Source organism: Delphinus delphis, chromosome 17 (genome assembly GCF_949987515.2).
Source record: "Delphinus delphis chromosome 17, mDelDel1.2, whole genome shotgun sequence".
In the NCBI taxonomy this organism is placed as follows: domain Eukaryota; kingdom Metazoa; phylum Chordata; class Mammalia; order Artiodactyla; family Delphinidae; genus Delphinus; species Delphinus delphis.
Window position 1 is genome coordinate 76913360 of NC_082699.1, and position 16077 is coordinate 76929436.

Sequence of the window (16077 nt, forward strand, 5' to 3'; positions counted from 1 at the left end):
GGCGCGCCCAGCCCTTACCTATGGTGGTGATGACCGTGATGGCAAAGTAGAAGGAGCCGGCGAATTTCCACTGGACGCCAGCGCGGTGCGGCTCCGACTGCAGGATCACCAGCTCCAGCTGCCGGTAGTCCTCGCTGCTTATGTTGTACTTGCCCTTGATCCGGACCTCCTCCGCTTTGAGTTTTTCCTCCTCGCGCATCTCGTGGTCCGACTCGAGGGCGTCGAAGACGGCGGCGCCCACCAGCAGGTAGGTGAAGGTGCAGACGATGAGGGACAGAGTCCGCACGTTCTGCCTCTTCATGGCCGCCAGCAAGGAGCCGGCGCGGGGGGCATGTCCCGCAGGCTCGCAGCCGCGCGCGTCCCACTGCAGCGCCCGGCGGCCGCCGCCGCCTCCTCCGCCGCCGCCGCCGCCGCCTCCAAGTTGTAAGCGGCGGCGGCAGCAGCAGCAGCAGCAGCAGCAGCAGCAGCAGCGGGGAGGCGGGGGGCGGGGAGGCTGGGGGGGCCCCCCTCCGCCGGGGCCGCCACAGCCGCCGCCACCGCGAGGCGGCTGGCGGGGCAGGGGCGGCGCGGGCCCGGGCTCGGGCGAGAAGGCGGACAGGCACAGGAGGCTGCTCGAGCGCCGGGGCCAGGCGTCCGGGAGCCCCGACACCCTGCGCCAGACCCGGCCGAAACAGCCCGCCCCACTGCGCAGGGCCATGCACGGCGGCCCCGCCGGGCACCGCGCGGGCCTCGCTGCCCTCCGCACCCCGCCCCCAGCTCCCGCCGGAAAAGCAGGGGCGGGAGCGGGAGCCGGAGCGCGGCCGCCGGGGCCCGCGCCCCTCCGGGTCGGCTCCGGGGAGGCGGCACCCAGCTAGGAGACCACAGGTCCGCACGCGCCCCGCGGGACCTCCTGCCCCTTTTACCCCTCCGCGTTCCCCTTTGAGGGGGGTGAAAAAGTTTGCGAAGTGGCGGCGTCTCCGGAGTCCCCAGCGAGCGGGGAGGGGGCCGAGCAGGTGCAGCGGTTGGGGCGGCCGGGTGCCCGAAGGTCCGAGCGCGCTGCGTCCACCCGGGCGAGCCGGCACGCGGCGGGGTCCCAGCCAGGCGTCGGCCGGTCCACGAAGTTTGCTCGGCTCAGCCCCCGAGGCGCGGGAGCGGGGCGCGGCCCCCGGGTGGCAGGGCCCGCGGCGGAGCGGCCTCGGGGGCGGCCGGGAAACGGCGCGGCGGCGGTCGCCCAGCCCGCTCCTCCGGGGGCGGCGGGCGCGGCGGAGGCGGCGGCGGGAGGGGTCCCGCGGGCCTCGCGGAGATGCGGGGTGGGCGCGGGCGCATGAGCCGCGCGGGGGTCGGGGCCCTCCGGCGTCCGGGCGTCCGGGGAGGCGGCCGCAGCGCCGCTCTGCCTGGAGCGCTGCGTGCGTGCGCGCCGGAGGGAGCCCGAGTGTGTGTGCGTGTGTCTGTGCGTATGTGTGCCTGTGTGTATGTGTGCGTGTGTGTGTGTATGCGCGCGCGGGAGCGCGCGGGTGTGTGCGCGCGGGCGGGCGTGTGTGTGTGTGTGTGTGTGTGTGTGTGTGCGCGCGCGCGGCAGCCCCGCTCCAGCGGGAGGGCCACGGGGGGCGGGGGCCGGGCTAAGCCGAGGCCCGGCCTCCCTCCCTCCCTCCCTTCTTCCCTCCCTCCCGCAGCCTCCCGGGCGCGCCACCTCCCGCCTGGTCACCAGCCAGCTGGCGAGGCTGCCGCGGCGGCTCCCGCTGCAGACCGAGCGCGGCGCAGGGCGCACGCGAAGGGAGCTCGGGAGGGGCGGCCGGTGCAGCCGGGGAGGGGGCAGAGGCGGGCCGAGGACTGGGTGTCGCCCGAGAGGGGGTGGGGGGCGGAGCCACCAGCAGGTTTTGGCGGGGGATGGGAGGATAAATGAGGCTGCTTGGGCCGTTCTAGGCCAGCTCCCCGAGAGCACATGCAACCACGAGAGGCGGAGAGTTTGAGGGACCCGGGGTTAGGAGAAGAAACGGGATGCAGCCCAGCCGGAGAAGGCAGACAGGCAGCTTAAGGGAGAGGGGAAATCCGGCGGAGGGTGGGAGCACGAGGGGAGGGTCGGTGGGCTCCCGGGAGCGCGGCGGCGCACGCGGCTCCCCCAGGGTCAGCCACCTGGCCCGGGCGCGGGTGCATGTCACTGGCCTGGGGCGTCTCCTCGTCGCGTGCTGGGGTCCCAAGGGCCGCGTCAGACCCGGAGAGCATCGCCGGCCGGTTGGCCCAGCACCGGCCGACCTGGAAGGGCGCTGACGATGGCAGGAACCGCCACTCTTGGGATCGGGGCCGCTGGGGAGGGCGCCGCATTCCCCTTTCCCTGTCTGCTTCCTGTCGCTTTTCCGAGAAACACTCCTTGGTTCCCCGAGGTTGGGCGCGGGGTGCACCCAGAACTCAACCCTGACCCTCCCCCCTGCTCCCCGCACCGCGCGACGGCGCCTCTCGGGACCAGCCTGGGGAGGAAACCCGAGGCTCGGCCTGGCCGTAGCTATTCCCTGAGTCCAGACAGGGGTCCTCGCTCGGCTATACCCCCTTTCTATTTCAGCCTCCTTTGCCCTCTTCCCCCCATCTCCCTTCAGGTCGTCGAGGGGGTTTCCCTCAACCATCGGCCCCTTTAATTGCCTCTTGAGCAATGGAGCACAAAAGGGGCAAGCGCAAGTGGGGAGACCCCCGGGCTCCACTTCCCTGGGTCAGGCGATCTCCCTTGGACCCCAGCCAAGAAAGAGATGGGAGACTTGGGGAAAGGGGCGCCCTCCCCCGCTGGCGGCGGGCTGAAAAACGGGGCAGAGGCTAGCCATGGACTATGAGGCGGGTAGGCCAGGGAATTATACTCAACCCTCGCGCAGCTCGCTCCGGGAGCCCTGATCCCTCTGGGTCGCCCCCTCGGGCCGTGCTTGGGCTCCCCGCCCACAGGATTCTGTCTGGGTCGATCGAGTCTAGGGATCCACGGAGGCTCCCCGGCGGGGATGCTCTCCATCACATTTTGGGGACTCGCGGGTGCTTGCGCCCCGGGCGCACCAGGGAAGGGGGCCCCCGCTGTGGGCGACGTCTGGGCCGCCCGGTCTCCACTGGGTCTGAGCTCGCCCGCGGGGGCGGGGAGCCCCACCCCTAGCAGCCGCTCTCCCCAGAATTCATTTTGGAAACCGAGGCCCCCGCGCTCGGCGAATGAGCCTGGCCGCCCGGTGAGTCACCGCGAGCGGGCGACAAGGATTCCCAGCAGCTGGTAATTAATTGCGCCGTGGCTCGGCCCACGACGGAACCCCAGTCGGGCCTCCCGCCGCCCTGCAGCGGCGCCACCCCTGAGTCACAGCCGTCGGGCCTACGCCGTCCGGAAGCAGCCTGCCCGCCTGGACGCCACCAGGGGGCACTGGACTCCGACCCACAGGTCGCCCCGCTTTGAGTCAACGCCTCGTAGGAAGGTCCAGGCTGTCCCCGCCGGCAGGTGCGGGAGCGGGGCATGGGGTGCTCTCCACCCACAGATTCCAAGCGTTGTAGGGAGCCACTTTTATTCAGTTTACATACAACCTTTCAGGAAAGCGGAGCAGCTTTGCGGATTGGAAGGGACCTCAGAGATAAACTAGTCCAAACCGCTTGTTTTACAGATGGGAACACTTCCAACGGGAGAGGATCACGTGCCCAGGGACACAGGCAATTCGGATCCAGAACCAGCACTGAACCTCCTCCTGGCTTCTGTCCTGCGTTCCTTCAAGGACCCAGCTGCCTTCTGACCCCAAGTTCACAGTGCCACGAATAGCCACAGACCACTCCCAAACGCCGTTTCTTCCTTTACCTCCCCCCCGCCCCCCCCACATATGGCCTTTGGACTCAAGAGAAACAAGCCTGGGAGCCGGGCCTCTGGGGGGTTCTTGGTCGGGGAGGGGGGTAAAAGGAGGGTTTCCTGGTCTGTCCATCCAGCACCCACACTCCTCTCCTCACCCTACACTCTCCTTCCATGGTCTTGACCTGCAGGTGGAAGTGAACTCGTTGAAGCAGAGCCTGGGTCTTGACATCTTCCCTGTGTCCCCAGCACTCATCCCCAAGGCAGGTGCTCAGCTAGCACTGCGGGTTGCTGCCGCATGACAGTCCAGAAAGCGGTTAGGCTGGTGGCAGTGCGTCTGGGGAGACCACCTTCTCTCTCTGCCCCTGTGGTCTGGGAGCACCAACTCCAGCTCAGCCTAGAGGTGGATTCAGAGCTCAGGTGTGGCCAATCAGAGCCAGGTTTCCCCCCAGCCACTGTGATTGGCTGGGCGTGGCTTACCTCTCAACCAATGAGAACCCTGGGAAAGAATTTCTTTGAGGAGTGGGAGGGAGGCAGGTACTGAGACGCAGGTTCTTTACACACAGTGGGCGTGTCCGTAGCCCCTGGGGCTAAGAATCACTACCCTGTGTTACCCAGAGAGGCCGACCAGCTTATTCGGGCCCCTCAGTGAGTCAGTGGATCTCACTCCCAGTCTAGTGCTGCTTCTACATCAGCGCTATGTGTCTGTGAAAGACTCAGCTGCGGGCGGGAAGCGGGGAGGTACCGTGCTCTAGGCCAGCCACCCAGTGCAGCACGTCACACCTCCGTGCCTTTGCTCACGCCGTTCCCTCTGCCTGTATACCTTTCCCTGTCCTCTTCAGGCTCCCGTCTCCTCATCTTTCAAGGTTCACCTCTGGCAGCATCTCCTCCAGAAGCTTCCCCTGTGCCCAGCCTGGATGAGGCGCCTGTGTCTCTGCACATACTTCTATCCTGTGACCCCTTTGGTGCCAGTCACACCTCCCCTGCCAGACTGTGAGCTCCTTGAGGGCAGGGGCCATGCCGGCCTCAACTTGGTCATGCAGGACCTTCCACACAGTAGGTGCACAATAAATGTTTGTTAAAAACTAAAGAGCGGAGTTGAGTTCACGTGCCAGTGCGTCTGAAGTCATCACCCCAAGTGAGATCTCTCAAAGGAAGGCAGGAAGAGGTAGATGTAGAAGAGTGAAAGAAAAAAAAAATAGCTGTGCAGATGGCAAAGGTGGTTGCCTGCCAGGACCCGGAGAGTCTCTGAGGTTTAGGCCTTGACTCTGATGTCCCTGGGGGTCGAGTGCAATGAAGAAGGAGGAGAAAGAACACGAAACGCAGAGGTGGAAGAGAGGGCAGAAAGCAACAAGAGCTCAGACAGTGGAAGGAGTGAGGAGTGAGCCTGGAGAGGGGAGTGGGTCCAAGGGTGAGCTCACCAATATTGGCACACAGGCTGCCTTCCCTTGGCCTGAGCCCACAGCAGACATTGCTAATCAATCCCAGCCCTGTCTTTGGTCGAGATCTGTTACAGCCTGAGAATCTTGAACAGAGGGGTCCACACAGGGCTCATCCTGGGCTCAGTGCTCACCTGTTTCCTTTCAAGGCCATCACCAACCTGGCCCCAGCTGAGATGGCATTGTGAGAGGACGTAGGGAGCCGCGAGCAAGTGGCACCGTGATGGTGGTGTATGGCGCCCTGGTGGGCTGGTCCTGAGTGAGCCTTTCTTGAGCACCTGCTGGGTGTTCAGCCTGAGCTGGGAATTGAGCATTCATGATGACTCTGTGAGGCCATCATCATCCCCTTGGCCGGTGATGAAGCCAAGGCTCTAAGCTTAGGACAGTGACCATGACTGCAGATCCTTTGTGGGGTGGGGTGGGAGCTGGGGGGCTGCGTCCTCCTCTCCAGGCACAGGCTGCCAGGCTGGACCAGTGTGATGGCGAAAAGGCTGCGAAGGAAGAGGGAGAGTCAGCCCAGTCCCTGGTACACAGGAGGTGCTAAAAGTTGTTTCATTGGCTCCATGATTAAATCCCAAATATGCTAAGGCTGGTCCCAGGGCTGATGTGGTGCGAGTCGGGGGAGGGGAGCAGGAAAATGGCCCAGGGCTCCCAAGACACGAGAGGCAGAGCCAACGCCAGAAAAGGGAAACTGAGGCTGGCCAGGCTCAGTCTGCCCAGAGGATTCCAGAATGTCATGTCAGGGGCAGGGGAAGTAGTTCATAGGGTGGACAGTCAGAGCCTGTGACCTGGGGCTGCTGGACCTGCACCTGCCCCAAAAGTCCATCATCAGGTGATGTGAGGACACAGAGCCCCAGATGGGTGGGCTCCTCCCTGAGAAGTAAAGCCCAAGGGGGTCTTACTTGGAATTTCTGAGCCCCAGAGTTCTCCTTGTGCGGTGATGTCTCCAATTGTGACCACGTGGGCAAAGACGCCTGGGAGATTCACACTCTAAACTGTTGCAGGAACGATCGGTGTGCAGGTTCGAGGCTCAGGGAGGATCTGATCTGCCCCCGGAGTTAGAGGACTCTTAAGAGTAGGAAGTTCATCTAGCAGGGGAGGAGCCAGCCAGCCCTCTCTGGGACTCAGGGTGACATGCGAATGAGGGCAGAGGCAAGGCCAGGGGCCCCTCCTTCGAGCCAAGGGCGGCCCCCAACCCCACCCCCCCCAACACACAAGCCCTCGCTTTACTGCAGGAAATATGATCAGTGGATTTCAGGCTTCTTAACGCACAGCCTGAACCACTGCCCAGCTCCACACCTGCTCCATAAATAGCTCCATCGTGTTCCCCACGGAGCCCCAGTGCTGCCAGGATCAATCAGGCCATCGGCAGAGGCTTCACCAGCTGACAGCTCCTGAGGGGGGTTGCTGGAGGGGCACGAACCCTGTGCCCAGCAGGAGGGTCTCATTAACCGAGGCCGGAGCGTCAGGGCCAACCCCTGAGGGAGGCTGTTCGAAAACCAGGCCCAGGAGATGGGAGGGCAGCATGTCTACACCCACAGCGGGACTCCTGGGCAGTGGGGAGGGCATCCTGCCCCCAGCCTCCGCTTCTGGGTACGCGGGGCTTGGCAGAGCAGAGGCTCCTGGGCGTTTGCTGACTAGATTAATGAAATGGATTCAAGAACGACGTACCGGTGGCCAGGAAATGGCACTGGTGACCTTTCTCTCAGTCACCTCCTCACCACCCAGTGCGTAAAATAATTAGACACCCATAGAGAGGGGACATTTGTTGAACCCAGCTCTTCTCCTTCGTAATACTAATGCTGACGTAAATAAGAATAATTAAAAATAAAAAATCTTCCGCTCTTAAAAACAAACAATAGCTTACGGAGAACGCTCTAAATGTGAGACGTGGGGAAGCTTGCGCTCGGGTGTGAGACGGGATGCCCCGCGGTTGTTGATGTGGCTGTGGACAGGAACACCTGGAAGTTGTCCAGCACGGGCACGGGGCAGAGCCGGGGCGTGGAGGCTGCTCTGCGGACCCCCCCTCACCCCGGTCCGAAGCAGCGTGTCCCTAAAGCGCACACGGGGTGTGACCAGGCTCTCCATCACCATCAGATCAGTTCTCCCAGACGGACCCCGACTGGCATTCGGGCTGTGGGATAAGTACCGGCTTCTGAGTCAGGCGGCCGGGATCCAAATCCCAAGCTTATCGTTTCCACCCGGCGTGACCGTGGGCGAGTGGGCGACCCGCTCCGTGCCTCTGCCCCCCACCCCACCGGTTGGTTGGCAAGGGCTGAAGAGGGCTCTCCATCCATCTGGATGAAGCGCGGGGAGGCGTGTGCGGCTCGCCGGCGGAGGCCTGGCCCGCAGGCGGGGCCACGCGGTGCGGGAGCTCATCCCGCCCGCCCCGCGGAGGACACGCTGCCCTCCTCCCTCCATCTCCCTGGCCGGGGAGTCAGCTTCCTCCGGTGGGAGCTAACTTTAGTCCAGTCACATGGCGCCATCGTTGTCCCCGTGCCGAGAGTTTACACATCCCCGTGGAAGGTGTTTAAATATTTTCCCTTTTCAGAAGCCTGGTTCTCGCCTCTGTCATGTTCACCTTTGTGCGGCAGAAGGTATTTCTGCAAATGCAGCCGCGGTGGCAGCGAGACAGGCATCCCTGTACACACTGCTGCTATTCTGGGGACTCGCAGGTGTATCGTTTGTATAATCACGGGCCTGTCACCTCCCGGCGGAGGGAAGAGAGGGTGGGGTGCTTCCAGAGGCTCCCGTTCCATGGGAGCCTTCCCCTGGAAACCCTTCTGGCCCAGGTGGGGTCTGGGCCTGGCCCACGTGCCCCGGTGCGAACAGCCCCTGTTCCGGTCCAGGCCTCGAGATTCCTAGGACAGGGCCTGTCCGACCTGTCTGTGTCCCCAGCACAGAGTAGGGATCAGGAAACATCCACTGAGCTGATGGGAGCTCTGCAAGGGTCTGGGGCTTCAGAGGGGCTTTCTCTGCCCCTGAAACATCACCTGCCAGGCTCGGGGCCGCCGTGCCAGGCAGGGGCTGGGAGTTTGTGACACAAGATAGATGGGAGATGGCCATGGCAGGTCTGGAGCTGGAGACCCGTGGGTCACAGGGGCTGCGGGAGCCCAGACCAGTGTAGACGGTGGGACCCCAAAGGGCTTCCTGGCCAGTCCCCAGGCCGTGGGATGGGCTGATCCCAGCTCTCTGGTTGCTATGGGCGTGGAGAAGGCACAGCCACACTCTGAGGATGCACACATTGTAGGGCCCCATCCGGGGTTTAAGTCTCTTCCCACAGGGCCGGAAGGTACACTGGCAGTTAGGTCTCCTTCCTCGTTCGATGAATAAGGAGACGGCAGCCCGGAGAATTCCAGGGACTTATGGGAGGTCACAGAGTCATCATCGTCTGCAGAGCTGGGACACCATCCACCTCCCAGGCCCCCGAGCCCAGGTCCAGGGCCCCCCAGAGGGTCTCCAGGGAGTCCACATAGCTTGGCAATCCAGCCCTTGCCTCGAGGAGTATTGGGGGGCCAGCTGTCTCTGCTGTCACGGAGCAATCGTCCTGCTGGGAAAGTGAACAGTAAACCGGTTAACCATCAGGGAAAAGCCAGAGACAGGTGATTGCAGGAAGATGAGAAACACAGGACGGTGAAAAGTGTACTGGGCAGAGAGAGATCTGAGGTGCAGTGGTCAGGGATGGCCAGCCCGTGGAGATGACACTGGAGCTGAGACTTGAATGACACGTTTGGGCCCAGGAAAGGGTGTCTAAGCAGAGGAACAGCCTGTGCAAGGGCCCTGGGGTCAGGGGAGGGGCGCTGGCCTATTCAGGGAAGAGCCAGAAGGCAAATGTGGCTGGGATGCTGGCCCAGAGGAAGTTGGCACAAGATGAGGTCAGAGGTCAGGGCTCCGAGCCCCCCCAGGAGGACGGGAGGCAGGGCCAGATCACAGAGGTTCTCGCAGCCCACGGGAGGAAGATGGATTTCACTTGCGCATTCATGGAAGTCCACGCATGCATTGTGTGGGGAGGGAGAGAAGGCACATCTGCTTCATTGCACAGTGTGGGGCACCCACATCCTGTAGAATCAGCACCACAGGGCACCTGGGGAGCTCTCCAACCTGGAAGAAGAAGGGTCCCCAAGAAATGGGTGGTCAATTAAAACAATGACGACTCCAACTCTGATGACTGTGAAGGGGCTGGGCCTGCAGTGCACACAGCCCATGGCCCCAGCCTCCCAGAGGCCACTGCTGAGCGTCTCTTGTCGGGGCCGGGGTCCACTCACAGGGGACCAGGCGCCCCGGGGGTGAGTTGGGTGAAATCACTGCAGCTTCCGATGCTGTCTGGTCTCCAATGACCTAGGACAGGCCTGGTGGACAAGGTGCGATTTCCGCAGCAACAGGAAGAGTCCCCAGTTCCCCAAATCCCCCACACACCTCCACTCAGATGCCTAAAATCTCTTTAATGGTGGCAGGCTGAATTACTGACTCTTTATAATCATTGTACCCTTTTAATTTATTTATTCTTGATCACAAACAATACTTTTTGCGTAAAATATAAAAAGTAGAGAGAAATATAAAGAAACAAAATCCTAAGGATTTTCCCCAGGGAAGTTAGCACCATTTCAGCAATGGGGCCGGCCCTGGGCAACACTGACTCTTACACCCTAAAGTCCACGGATGCTGATGTAAGACCTTCCTTAAGGGTCAAGTGCAAGGGAGCAGGTGAGAACGCAAAGGGGATGGATGTTCAAGAAGGTTCGAGGATACGGTTAGAGAGGAGGATGCCCAGGAGAGAAGGCTGAGCTGAGAAGGACCACATCACAGGTTGCACTCCTGTTTTTCTCACACTCCATTGCCGCTGTGCAGCTTGGATGAAGCCAGGCAGAGATTCCATCCCTTGAGTATGTGACAACCGTGCAGCCCTAACACAGTGCAAGTGAACAGCCCCGGATCAAGGCCGGCTGGAGCATGGGTGCATCAGGACCACGATGCTGGGGGTGGAGGAGGGCTGGAGGGGACACCTTGTGTGAGGAGGTGGCCCACAATGGTCAAGGACTCAGTCTGCATGTGCACTAGGGCCGACCTGGCTCAGATCTGGGCACCGACTTCCTGGGTGAACCCCTGGACTTCAAGCCTCAGGCCCGTCCCTTGCAGAATGGGTGGAATGAGGGCTCCTGGCTGATTGGATGGTGGTAAGGGTGAAAAGCCAGGTACCACACTGGCACAGTCTCTGAGCTTGGGGTGGAGGTAGTGCAAACAGGTGGGCTTTGGAATCAGATGGTCCTGAGTTTGAATCCTGGCTCCACCATATACTGGCTGATTGACCTTGGGCCTGTCACTTCACCCAAGTCTCAATTTCCTCATCTGTGAAATGGGGATGCAGTGTGTTTTGTACTTAGCAGAGTGCCTGGCACAGGTAAGCACTGAAGGAAGGTGAGCTGGTTGTGTTTGTCTCTGTCCCTAGCTTTGAACCTCACTCTCTCATGAGCTCCTGTTGCTTCTCCAAATGCAGGGGCACCAGAGACTCCTGCACAACAGTCCTGAGATTTTGAACCCAGCAGAGCAGGGGCAGGAGCGGGAGAGTTGGAACATCGGAAAGAGGAAAGGAAAGTGGAGGACCAGAGAGAAGGATGGAGAGACTGGGGGATCAGAGAGAAGAAGGAGAGATGCAGGAACCAAAGAGGAGGGAGAATGTGGGGTGCAGACGAGGTAGAAGGGGGCAGCGATGACGGGTGGGGATGAGACGATCAGGGTAAGTTTCCCTGACTCTGGTGCTGGTGCACACCTCCTTGGTGCTCCCACCCAAAGTCTCTCTCTCCCAGACTATGTCTTAGAATCTGAGACCAGAGTAGAGATACAGGTCTTCATTCTTTCTTGAATGTCTGTTAAGCATGTACTCGGCCAGTTCCTGGTCCAGGCCCTGGAGGCTGCAAAGGTGAGGTCAGGATGCTTACACACCATAGACCGATGTACTGTGTACCTGTTGGCTCCCACGATCCTTCATCAGCATTACTGTCCGCAATTCAGTCCCCAATGCACCCCACACCCCTTTCTCTCCTGTGCAGCCCGTGCTTGGCCATACTGACCTGTGTTCTGGCCTGCACCTCAGCTACCATGGAAAGGAAGCGTCAGGCCAGACTCTGGGGCCAGGCCTCACTGCACCTCCTGTCTATTTGCCTTTTCTGAGCAGTAGCCTTTTGGCAGCTAAATTTAACTGAGTATTTGGTTTCCACCCTACCATCCTTCCTTCTCTCCCTCTTTCACTTGGGTCAGATCACGGTGTGATGGCTCTCCCAGCTCCCTCCCCGTTTCCTCTCTTAAGTGTCCTCCCTAGTAAATTTCTTGTGTGTTTAGTTGCATCTCAACATGTGCTTCTTGGAGGACCCAGATCAACACAGGGGCACTCAGCTATCAGATCTGAGCCTCCAAAGAGCTGACAAAGAAAAATCATGGCATCTAGGGGGGCCCAGAGCCAGACACGACGGGGAGAGTTGTACCTGGAGAGTGAGAGCACCCCGCATCCTATCGGTTTCTGAATCAGTCAGGATGGGATAGATTATACAGCATGTCATGGACTGAATGTCTGTGTCCCCCACGTTCATATGTTGAAACCCTCAGTGTGATGGCATTCGGTGGTGGGGCCTTCGGGGGGCGATCACGTTTAGATGAGGTCATGAGAGTGTGGCCCCGTAATGGGATTAGGGTTCTTATAGTAAGAGGAAGAGATCAGAGCCCTCTCTCTCTCACTATCTCTCGGCCACGTGAGGACACAGTGAGAAAGGGCATCTGCAAACCAGGAAGAGGGCTCTTGCCAGGAGCCGGATCTGCCAGCGCCCAGTCTTGGACACTCCAGCCTCCAGAACCATGAGAAATAAATGTCTGTTGTTGGTCACCCCCCATCCCCACCACTGTCTGCAGCATTTTGTCGCAGCAGCCTGCGCTGACTGAGACATAGCAGAACCAGAACATTGTTTAAATAAAAAACTCAGTGGCTCAAATTACAAAGGCTTATTTCCTGCCCATGTTGAGTTGATAGTAGCTCTGTTCACTGGCCCCCTGAGACCTAGGCTGACAGACGTTCCCTTTCCCTAGGCTTCCACCATCCCACACGGGGAGATGGAACCTGACAGATTTCACCGTGGTCCCAAAAGCTTCTGCCCAGAAACATCCTCCATCACTTCTGAATGCACTGTGTTGGCCAAAGCAGGCCACATGGCCAAGCCTGGGGTCTTCTGTCCACCCTCATACCTGGCAAAGACCTTCACCCAAGAATCCTGTCCCTAGGCAAGTTCCCACTCACCCGTCAAGGCAAAAGGAAGATTCTGAGAGTACACTTCCCAAATTCTCTTCTATCCCCTGCATCCTTCATTTGAAGAAAAGACTCAAGAGAAGACCCAAACCTGAAAATAAAGAAGACAGAACAGAGCCCATGAAATGAAGAACGATGAAAAGGGAAAGACATAATGGTGAGCAGTGGAACTTGCTATGTGGTAAATTGAATAAAAATGAATAAGGATAGACCTGTCCCAGACTGTATCATCTAAGTGCTAAGTAAGGGTTCCTAAAATTGAAGGTCCGTACTGAAAGGAAAAATTGTAATGATAGTCTATTTATAAAAGTCATAGCTCAGCAACAGCTACAAGTTATGGCCAGGAAGGACATTTATAAACTTTGCAAGGATCTCATCTTGGAGGGGGAGGGGAAAGGAAGAAAATAAAAGATGTCTAGAAGTGTCATCTTATTGGACTGGGGAGGAATAATCAGGGGAAAAATAGAATATCTTATTGTGTGGAATAGGTGGTATCTTATTTTCAAAGTAGAGAGATCTGGGAAACAGGGAAGAGAGAATGGCTATCAGTGCAATGGAAGGGGTCTTAGGGTCTGTCTGCTTGGGCGATCATAACAAAATACCACAGTCTGGGGGGCTTACACAACTCACATTTGTTTCTCACAGTTCTGGAGGCTGGAAGTCCAACACAACATTGTAAAGCAATTATACTCCAGTAAAGATGTTCAAAAAAAGACATTACAAATAATAATAAAATAAAATAAGTTGCTGGGAAAATAGCTACAAGGATAAAGCAAATGAAAATAAAGTAGGACGGGTAGATAGTAATCTCAAAAAGGTTTAAAATATTTATATGTGATAAATTGGAATGTTACACAGTGAAGTGCTATACAGACATAAGCCTGTATTTAAAAAGAAAAAAAGAGTTAAATATGTAAGCAAAGCCTATCAGGAAAGGGAAGAGAACCGGATAACAGTATAACTATAGTGAGAGACCATTGCACGATCTCCGTAAGAAATGGACAAGAGTATTAGAAATCAAGAAACTGTTAGAAGTTAAGAGGCAATCAAACTTATTGCATGGCCATTGATTGGATCCTAGTTTGAGCAAATCAGATTTTTAAAAGCTGTCTTAGGGACAATTAGGGAAATTTGAATATGGATGGAGTTTTAGAAGATTATAGAACCTCACTGTTATTTTCTCAGGTGCAGTAATGGTATCATGGTTAAGTAGGGAAGCATCCTTCTTTAGTAAAGAGAGAAACTGAAGTATCTAGGGGTGAAATGCCATGAAGCCTATAATTTAATTCTAAATACCTCAGTAAAAAACAAACATAGCAAAATGTACACAGCTACTGAATCTTGATGATGGATGTATAGTATACGTTATCTCTCTGCTTCTATGTGTATCTGAAATTCAAAAACAACAAAGTAATAACACCAGAACTGAATAATGCAACCAATAACTGTGAACATATATATAATATAGTTTTATATATATATATATATATATATTTTTTTTTTTTAAAAATAGTGAATCCCTTTTTATGTGCCCAAATGTCACCGAGGAAAATCAGTATATAATAGGCTGACAATAAAACATTACCAAATTCAAGAACCCAAGAATGAAGTTTTCACAGGCCTCATGCTCCAGCCATATTCAACACACGTAGTAATTAATAATAAAATGGGAGCCAAACACGTTACTTGCAAATTTAAAACATTCATGCATAACTCTCGGATCAAAGAGAAAAATCAAGGAAGAAGTTATATATCATCTGGAAAACAAAGAAAAAGAAAACGCTTCATGTTAAAACATATGCAGTAAAGATAACAGCTTAGAAACACACCGCCTAAATGCCTTCATTCGAAGGGGCAAAGGCTAAACATAACATCATTTTTAGTGCTTGTCTCAAGCCATTAGGAAAAGAAACAACAAAAGGGGAATTCATAAAGAACTGAAACTGATGAAATAGAAAAAACATTTAAACAGTGGGAAGAATATGTAAATGCAAAAGCTTATCCTTTGAAATGGTTAATAAAATAGAAAAAACCCTCGTGAGTCCAATTATGGAGAATGAAGAGAGACAGTAAAATTAGACAAGATTAGCAGTAAGAAGGCAGACATACCAACATAACTACAGATACAGGAGAGATAAAACTAATTATGAGAGAATATTACACGCAACTCTGTGATAACAAATTGAAAACCTCAGGGAAATGGATGATTTCCTAGTAAATTACCAAAATCAGTCCAAGAAAAAATGGAAAATTTTAATAGACCAATTACCATAGAAGAGATTAGAAGGTGACTGGAGATCTATCAGTGAAAAGACAGCAGAATCAGACAGGCTCACAGCTGAGTTTTATCTAATTTCTAAAGAATGAATCATTTTAATACTGTTTAAACTATTTGAGGCCATAGAAAAGGATAGGAGAGAAATGCCCTTATTCATTCTATGCATCTAGAATATCTTTAATACAAAATAAGGGGAACTATAGACTGATGGCACACGTATAGGTGAAAATTTCTAAATAAAATACTAGTAGATAGAATCTAGCGACTAATCAAGAGAACAATATATTACCCTTCAGGTTCAATGTGGGAAAGCAGTGTGTGGTTGAGGACCCTTAGCCTTAGAGACATTTTGTAGGCATATTTTCACCCCTCTTCTCTGAGCATCTCTTGGCATGACAAAAAGTAAGGACATATTAGGCAACGATCAGGGGCCTCTAATGAACCAGACTGGACAAAGCTAAGACATCGACATCTAAGGGAGCCTTAATATCTGTTAGCAATGCCAAGATTTTATACGGAAATTTTGTGGGGTTTATTTCCAGAACAGCCTCTAGTTGTTTCAGCATCTTTGAAATGTTCCAAAGAACCAATTTTTTTTTTCTATATGAAATCCACTGAGGGAGAGGGAATTTTCTAGGTTTTAAATGCACACCAGAGCACAAGATCTAATATTACTGAATTCTCGCAGCAACTCTGTGGGGAGTTGATATGACTGACACTGAGGCTTGGAGAGGTGAAGAGACTTCCGAGGGCACTCAGATGATGCAGGCAGAGTCAGATCTCAACCCTGCTGAGACTGACTGTGAAGCCCAAGGCTTCAATGGCATGTGTGAAAGCCACATGTGGAAGGCCCCTGGCGACTTCTTGGTTCAGGGAGGAGTTTCAGTCCATTTAGCCAAAGCCAGGAGCAATGGAATGAAGACTAGATTAGGTATCAGGAGATCTGGGTTCTGTTTCATCCTCTGCCTCCTGGGCCATGACTTTGAAGGCCTCTGCCCTTCTGCAACATTCTGAATCCCTACATAGCTGGTCTCAGAAGGGCCAGCCGTGGGTTGCTGTCCGTGGTGCTGAAGGTGCTCTTGTCCGAGGGCTCCCACTTCACCTATTTTCAGAGGAGCTGGTCTGGGCGGCTGCCAGGAACACACTGTGATTAATCAGCAGGTTTGAAATGGCAAAGTAAAGGTGGAAGGAAAGAATTTCTTTATTGGTTTGCTGAATCTGTGCCAAAGGAGCTTTTTCTTTTTTTTTTTTTTCTTTTTTTACCGAAAGCCATGTCTTTGACAATTCTCATCACCTGGGC

General features: G+C 55.7%; 1 protein-coding gene across 1 annotated transcript in view; it reads right to left on the reverse strand.

Annotated features, from left to right (window-relative positions):
• KCNK9 (potassium two pore domain channel subfamily K member 9) overlaps window positions 1-697 on the reverse strand; it is a 91684-nt gene extending 90987 nt beyond the window's left edge. Inside the window, exon 1 of the mRNA XM_060035316.1 lies at window positions 19-697. Coding sequence (XP_059891299.1) covers window positions 19-697 — 679 coding nt within the window. The remainder of the gene's footprint in view (window positions 1-18) is intronic.
• Window positions 698-16077: the final 15380 nt, after the last annotated feature.